Raw genomic sequence first — 8816 nt, 5'->3', positions numbered from 1 at the left:
CAAGATTCTCCGTCAGGGCTGGGGATGTAGGTCAGTAGATAGAGTGCTTGTCTAGCATGCATGAAGCCCTGGTTTCAATCCCCAGCACCATGTAAACTGGGCACAGGGGTTGGGGGCATGCCTGGGGCATGCCTGCCACCTCAGAACTTGGAGATAAAGGGCAGGAGTGTCAGAAGTTCAAGGTTGGGCTTCGGGTTAAGAGTGTAGTGCCGCTGCACAGCACCAAGGGCCATTCCCGGCTATGTTGGTGGCTCACAGCTACCTGTCACTCCAGCTCCAGAGAATCTGACACCTTCTTCTGGCTTTTGTGGCATCTGAATCACACATGCCACACATAATTAAAAAATAAAATAAATCTTTAAAAAAAAGAAATTCAAGGTCATCTTCAGCTCCATAGCAAGTTTGAGACCAGCCTGGGCTAGAAACCCTGTCTATAAATTAAAATAAAATAAAAAGAAGTTCAAAGTTTTCCTCAGATAACTAGTGAATTCCAGGACAGCCTGAGACTTGGCAAAAAGGCTAGAAAAATGAAAATAAAAGGCTCTAAGGTCTGAAAGCTCCAGAAACCATCTCCTTGGTGAGGAAATGCCAGCCACAAATCCATGACGTTGATTTCAGTGATCTCTTACAGGCAAATCCCTCTGGGTCGTTCCCCCATAGACTCAAGGCCAGTCCAGAGTGCCTAAGAGCAAAGCAAACAGCCTTATCGTGAAAGTGTGGGGCCCTGACTATAAATAGAGAAGTCACTTGAGTCTCTCTCTCACTCAAGATGAAACTGCTTCTGCTGGTCACTCTGCTCACAGGTAGGACCCTTGTCCCCTCTGAGTGTCCATATCTCCCTTCTCTTCAATGCCCAGCCTCCCTGTTGATCACACCTGAAGTTCTGTGTTGGGGTTCCCTTTGGGGTCTAATAGCCTCTGGGTTGGGGTTCCCTCCTCATCCCCATGTAGACAACAGCTGGCACCTTTAGCCTCTGATTGAACTCAGATGGCCCTTTAGAAGAATCCACTACATTCACCGACCCAGGCAGAGAAAGCCCCTTCTGCCTCTGCCATAAGCCCTGGCACCAATTTACCTGACCCTAAGGTGCCCTGGCGATTTGATTTTTCTTGTTCTTTAAAAAAAAATTGACTTTTATTTTATGTGTCTGAGTGTTTTGCTTGCATGTGAGTCTGTGAACTGTGTGAGAGCAGTGTCTACAGAGGCCAGAGGAGGGGTCTGATCCTCCAGAACTAGGGTCTTAGACAGTTGTGAGCTGCCATGTGGGTGCTGGAACTGAGCCTGAGTCCTGTGCAAATTCAACAAGTGCTCCTGACTGCAGAGCCATCTCTCTGGTCATCATCATCATTATTGATATAATCTTACAATGGGGATGAGGATGTCCTCCAACTCACCATCCTAGCCCAGACTTGCCTCAGCCTCCCATGTGTTAGGATTACATACATGCCTGGCTTGTGTCTGCAATTCTCTCTCCCTTCCTTCCTTCCTTCCTTCCTTCCTTCCTTCCTTCCTTTCCTTTCCTTTTTGTTTTTAGCACAGTTTCTCTGTGTAATCACTCTGGCTCACTCTGTAGCCCAGGCTGGCCTCGAACTCACAGAGATCCGCCTGCCTCTACCTCTGAGTGCTGGGATTAAAGGCGTGCGTCACCACATCTATATGTCTGCAATTCTTATCTTGTTGATTCATTTACATATTTTGGCCCCATACTCTCTCTCTCTCTCTCTCTCTCTCTCTCTCTCTCTCTCTCTCTCTCACACACACACACACACACACACACACACACACACACTGTACTGTGTGTTAGGCACAATGATAGGCTCTAAGGAGTAGGAAAACCATGAGACCCGCCCTTGAGAACTTCCTGTCCTACAGAGAGGGAGGGAGCACACCAGCAGAAGGTGTGAAGGGTGGTGGAAATGCTAAGAGACAGCATGAACTCGAGGCAGGGTGCCTAGCACTCACAGAAAAAGCCAGGCACCGCAGTGGCACACCCCCATAATCCCAACACTTGGGAAATGGAGATAGGAGGATCTCTGGGGCTTGCTGGTACAGCCACCTTAGCCAAACAGCAAGCTCATTGAGAGACCCTGTCTCAAAAATAAGAGGGTGGGTTTAAGAAGACTCCAGATGTTGAACTCTGGCCCTCATGTCCGTGTTCACATATGTATGAATACAAACACAAACCAAAGGACTAGGAAGCCAAAAGAACATGAAGAGACGTAACAGCAGAGGGGCTCCCCCGGGTGTACGGCCAGGAAGGTCCTCTTTAATGGGGAAGCAAACCCTCTCCAGCCTTTCAAAAGGTGACACAACTCCCTATGCATGGCGGTTGGTGCATGCCCATAATTCCAGCATTCAGGAGTCCGAGGCAGGAGGATTGAGAATCAAGACCATCCTGGACTATATAGACAAACCCTTAAAAAAAACCCTGAAAGATTAAATAAATAATAAAAGTTCTGTCCACGAGCTTGAAGAGAACATCACAGAAGAGGCGAGTGTGTTGGACACTTGTCCATTGGTGACCTGGGCAGGGGTGGAAATGGAGGGAAGGAGGAGGTGAAGTGGAGCCTCAGACTTAGGAAGGGGGAAGCTGCAGGTTGAGGTGACACCGGGGCCGAGGGCAATCCGGGGCATTCTATGCGTTTATGAACACAGCCCCAAAATGGTCCAGGGACACAAACAGAATTGACCCACACTGACCCAGCTTCAACATGGACCTACCTGCTGATCGACTTCCTGTTGTGACATCCTGAGTGTGGGAGGGACGTGGACCACACTGTTTTTTCATCCCTGCCTCTGTCTTCTCTTCCTCCTCCCTCTCCAATTTTTTTCTTGTGAAGCAGAGTAACACATGGCATTCTATGCACCATTAGAGATTCTATGCACCATTCCGTCAATGATTACCTTGCAATTCTGATCCTCCAGGGATTTGGGGGATGTGTACCGGGTGCTGCGGATGGAGTCAGAGCTTCCTGCATGCTTGGCAAGCACAATACAAACGGATGAAATCCCCAGGTCTTGCCTTGATTGATTGGAACAGGGTCTCATATTACCCAGGCAAGCTTTCAACTTGCTTAGTAGACGAAGATAATCTTGAATTTCTGATCCTATTGCCTCAGCCTCCAGAGTGCTGGGATTACACAGTGTGTGTTCCACTGTACTTGGCTTATCCTTCATTTTAATGGTGACCAAGTATCCCTTTGCAGACTGAATCCTGGCTTATTTACCTATTCCTCAGTTGATGAACAGTTCGTATGTGAAATGCTGACATTACAATGATGATCTGACCATTATCCTTGTCTATGAGCTGTGCATGGCCATACAACACATTCCTTCTAATTCTCCCAGTGTAAAACAATGAGCATGTGTTGGCTGCTTCTCTGTCTCAAGGTCTCAGCTATAACTGTGATGAATCCTACTGCTGGCTAAGGCTGGGGTTTCTCCTATGCTTGAGTAGGGGCGGGGCAGCTTTCAAATTCAAGAGATGGTTGGATTGTTGGGTTATTGAAGTAAGAGGTCACTTTGTCCCTGACTGCTGACTGAGAGTGTTCTCAGCTCCTCAACACAGGGAGCACAGGGCAGCTCACAGTGTGGTGGCTGTCTGTCCTGACAGTGAGAAATGAGCAGGCAAGCAAGGCAAAAGGCAATATTTATAAAACTTAATCCTGGGGAGACAGCCCCGCCCAGTACAGTGGAGTTCAATTTATAATCCTACCTCTCGGGAAGCAGATGCCAGAGAGTTCCTACAGAGTTGGAGGCTAGCCTGGGTTACAGGGAAATGATCTGTCTCAAATAGGTAGACAGCTTCCTGTTCAGGCCTGGTGACTTGACTTTGGTCTCTAAGATCTATAGTGGAGGGAGAAAACTTCCTAAAGCTGTGCTCTGACCTCCTCATGTGTAGCATGATATTTATGAGTGCCCCTAAGTTTGTGCTTTTGAACCCCTGTGTGGGCAAGAGCGCAACACACACACACACACACACACACACACACACACACACACACACACACACACCCCTCTACGCACTGCTCTCCCCCTGCAGCAGTTGGTAGGAGTCAAGGAGGAAGCTAGCATCAGGCATCAGACCCCCGGTAAAGCCGAGAGGGATTGATGGAGTTGCTGTGCATTCTTGCAGCAGGCACTACTGCACACAGCATCAGCCCTCGGGCTGTGTGGCAGTTCCGCAATATGATCAAGTGCACCATCCCTGGGAGTGATCCCCTGAAGGAGTACAACAACTATGGTTGCTACTGTGGCTTGGGCGGCTCAGGTACTCCGGTGGACGAGTTAGACAGGTGAGTGATCAGGTGGGGGACTGGAGTGTCTGAGTGTGGGGGCAGGGCTCTCTCTCTCTCTGATATATATATATATATATATATATATATATATATATATATATATATATATATTATATATCCCATCTCCCTATAAATCTATCTATTTATCTATCTCCCTATCTCTCTATCATCCATCCATCCATGTATGTATATATGTATGTATGTATGTATGTATGTATGTATGTATTGTCTGTCCGTCTGTCCATCATCTATCTATCTATGTATCTATCTATCTATGTATCTATCTATCTATGTATGTATGTATGTATGTATGTATGTATCTATCTATCTATCTATCTATCTATCTATCTATCTATCTATCTATCTATCATTTTTTTTTGTTTGTGTTTCCAGATAGGGTTTCTCTGCGTAGCCCTAGTTGTCCTGGAACTCTCTCTGGAGACCATGTTGGCCTTTGAACTCAGACATCCTCATGCCTCAGCCTCCTGAGTGCTGTGATTAAAGGCGTGTATCACCATCCCCAGCATATATTTTCCCTTCTTGTCATGTAAAGAAATCAATCCAGCAGGACCCTGTATCTGCTTTCCCTGAAAGCAGAATGTTTGAGATATAAATAGTGGGCAATGCTGCCATCTAGTGTCAGACTAGGGAATGGCCAACCATCTCAGCCACAATTGAAATGTCAGCTTAGGCTTGAAAAAGTCATCAAAACTTCAGGATATATAATTTTACTATGTCCCTAGAGCTTTGTTTAAAAAAAATCACTTTTTCTCTAATCCAAGCACTCGGGAGGCAGAGGCAGGCGGATCTTTGTGAGTTCGAGGCCAAGCCTGGTCTACCAAGTGAGATCCAGGGAAGGCTCAAAGCTACACAGAGAAACTCTGTCTCGAAAAACCAAAAAGAAAAAAAAAAATCACTTTTTCTCAAGACAAAGTCTCACTATATATCCCTGGATGATTTTCAACTGATCCATCTGCCTCTGCATCGCAAGTACTGGGATTGAAGGCCGGTACCCACCGGTACCCACCACACTCAGCAAAAAATTGCTTTCAATCAATATTTCCTAATAGCTGGGTGGTGGTTCCCCATGCCTTTAATCCCAGAACTGAGGAGGCAGACACTGGTGGATCTCTGTGAATTCGAGGCCAGCCTGGTAATATTGAATGAGTTCCTGGGCAGCCAGGGCTGTTAAGGAGAAACCCTATTTTGAAAAACCAAAAGATAAATAATAATAATTATACACACACACACACACACACACACACACACACACACACACACACACATATATGTATATATATAGGCTAACAGAGATCACAGATTCTCGAGCCTTAGGACAATTTCTTCTGGAACATCATGTTTAGTAATACTAACATGTGAGAAAGATGAACAGATTTGAAAAAGAACTGACCTCCTGTGGGTCCATCTCCCTCAGCTGCTCCTTCCTCTCTCCAGGTGCTGCCAGACTCACGACCACTGCTATGATCGGGCGAAGAAGCTGGAAAGCTGCAAGTTCCTCATAGACAACCCCTACACCAATACATACTCATATTCGTGCTCCGGGAATGAGATCACCTGCAGTGGTAGGTTTACACTCCAGGACCTCTGGACTCTGCTTGGCTCTGGGTGGATTTTAAAGAGACACGTAAGTGACAGAGACAGGCACCATTTTGAAGGCATCGCCTTGGTCTCATTTGATGTCTAGATACCCTACTATATAGATGACATCCCTGATGAGGAAGATGAGAAGGCAGGGCCACTTGCCCAAGGTCACCCAGCTCAGAAGTGATGACATTTGGTTCTGGAACACAGATCGTTCCAAATCCTCTTTTAAAAAACATTTTAAGATTTTATGTATTTCTGGGGAAGGCATTTCTGTGCCATAACACAGGTGTGGAGGTCTTAGGACAACGTGTCTGTTCTCTCCATCAACCATGTGAGTCCTGGAGATGCAACTTGGGTTCAGACTTGGCAGCAAGTGCCTTTATTCCCTGAGCCATCCTGCCTGCCCAAAGCCTCTCCTGTTAGCTGCTGTGTTCTACTGATTCCATATTGACTAAACAATGGAGAGCTGCGTCATTGGCCATAAGCCAGACACTGGAGTAAACACCTATGCAGGGCAAGATTTATCCTTCCCATTTTACAGGTGAGGATTCAGAGGGCTGGGGATATAGATGAGTTGCTAGAGTGCTTGCCTAGCATGCTCAGAGCCCTGGGTTCTACCTTCAGAACCCATGAATTAAGTATGGTGGTGCACACCTGTAATTCCACCACTTGGGAGGTGGACACACAAAGATTGTCTTAAATAATATAATTTTTTTTACAAATGATAAATGGTATTTGTAGTTTTCTAGGTTTTAGGATTAAATATCCATGTTTATTTCTTTTTATGTATAAAAATGAGTTTGCATCCTGTGTCTTCTTCAGCCACTCTCTACCATGTCCTTAGAGCCTGGGTCTGTCTGTCTGTCTGTCTGTCTGTCTCTCTCTCTCTCACACACACACACATACACACACACTAACATGATGCTCACCTTTAACTTGTCTGAATGACCAATAAGTTTTTGGGATACATGCTCCCCACTTCCTAATAGAGTTACAGATGCTCCAACCATACCTTGCTTTTTAGATGGTCTCTGGGCATCCTAGGTCAGGCCCTCATGATTGTATGGCAACCACCTTACCAACTGTGCCATCTCAGAAGAACTAATGTTTTTATTATAAGCGTGTTCCAGCAATTTGGACAACCCAATGGACTTCTGTGTGCTCTGTCTCTCAACCCTGAGTCTGCACCGATGCAAGGTGCACCGGTTTCTTTTGGTTATAAATTGTACAGAACAGACTCAGGGGCTCCACTCAACCTCCTTTCTTGTTTCTATTCAGACAAAAACAAGCCCTGTGAGGCCTTCATCTGCAACTGTGACCGTGAGGCTGCCATCTGCTTCTCCAAGGCTCCATACAACAAGGAGTACAAAGGCATTAAGTGTTAGACCTCAGTTATCACCTCAGTTACTGCCTACACCATCCCTACCTGCCTGGTTGTGGTCGCTACTCACTGTGCCTTCTAATAAAGCACCTATGGAAAGAGCTCCGCTGTGGTGATTGTATTCTCTGTCTACTGAACATAACTAGATCCTCCGAGAACATTGTTCTGTAGCCTTGGAAGCTTGTGGTTAATGGGAAAGACATTGCCATTAGGGGAGCACCTTGAAGAGTGGATGATATGCCCGGCCATGCCTTCCATCCCAGCACATGGGACGCAGAGGCAGAGGCAGAGGCAGGGGCAGGTAGATCTCTTGAGTTCAAGGACAACCTGGTCTAAAAATCGACTTCCAGGACAGGCAGAACTATTACACAAAGAAACCCTGTCTCTAACAACAACATCAACAAATAAGAACTCAGCCTGAGACACATAGGTGGGTAGAGAGAAACAGAAGGGAAGGAGGGGAGAGATGAGCAGGGATAGATACAGGAAAGAAGGTGAGTAGTTGGGGAGAAAGAGGTGCTAGGATGCTAAGTTACAGAGTACATGACAGGTGGTCAAAGGCAGAGGCAAGAGGGCATTGGGCCAGCAGACATTGTTCACCAGCCACCACGTGGTTGCTGAGAAATGAACTCCTGTCCTCAGGAGGAACAGAAAGTGCTCTTAAGTGCTGACCATCTCTCCAGCCCCTGTAATGGTTGATTGCAAGCTTCACACACTGGGTAGGGAGAGCCTCAGCTGAAGGACTGCCTGCATCATGTTGGCCTGTGGACACATCTGTTGGGCAGACATCTGTTGTCTGTCTTTCTTTTTTAATTTTTGGCAGATTTTATTTTATTTTAATTTTTATACAGTGTTTCTTTGTGTATCTCTGGCTGTCCTTGAATTCACTGTGAGACCAGGATAGCCTCAAACTCAGATATTCGCCTGCCTGCATCCTGAATGTTGACATTAAAGGCATGCACCACCAACACTACCACCACCACCACCATCAGCACCACCAGAACCACCAGCACCACCACCTGCCTACATTTCCACTTCTTAAATGAAGTTTGTAGTTTAGTAAGATGCAGCCTACAATCCAAGTCTCTTGCCCTGAGTTTGATTCCTGGAACCCAGTTAAAGGAGGAAGAAGAGACCTGACTCCACAGAGTTCTTCTCTGACCTCCACATGTGCACACAAGTGCTCTCTCTGTCTCTCTGTCTCTGTCTCTTCCTCTGTTTCTCTTTCACACAACTAACACACTTTAATTAATTGGTTAATTAATTAAAGATTGAATTTATAATTGGATCTAACTCACAGACTGTGTCAAGTTCTTGGGACAGACTTAGCATGTAGTTTATACGGTTAACATGGAGGATTGCATGGTCCAGCTCCTCCTGCCTGGGACCACACATCACTATCAGCATCCCTCAGACCCAGGAGCAATGTCTAGATCTTCTTATGACCTCAGAGCATCCACAGCAAAGGGACTTGGAACTTTGCCAGTCACTGACTTGAGCTGGCTGGAGTGTTGAGCTAGCCCTTTCTCTGT

The 8816-nt window shown here is 46.2% G+C and overlaps 1 protein-coding gene across 1 annotated transcript; it reads left to right on the top strand.

The window, feature by feature from the left end:
* The first annotated feature begins 631 nt into the window (after positions 1–631).
* Pla2g1b (phospholipase A2 group IB) lies at positions 632–7288 on the top strand. The gene is made up of 4 exons (XM_036171669.1): positions 632–803; positions 4136–4295; positions 5754–5881; positions 7182–7288. The coding sequence occupies exons 1-4, from the start codon at positions 770–772 to the stop codon at positions 7286–7288; spliced, it is 429 nt and encodes a 142-aa protein (XP_036027562.1). The 5' UTR covers positions 632–769.
* The last annotated feature ends 1528 nt before the right edge of the window (positions 7289–8816 follow it).

Source organism: Onychomys torridus, chromosome 22 (genome assembly GCF_903995425.1).
Source record: "Onychomys torridus chromosome 22, mOncTor1.1, whole genome shotgun sequence".
Lineage (NCBI taxonomy): Eukaryota > Metazoa > Chordata > Mammalia > Rodentia > Cricetidae > Onychomys > Onychomys torridus.
This window is presented reverse-complemented; position numbering and strand designations above follow the sequence as displayed.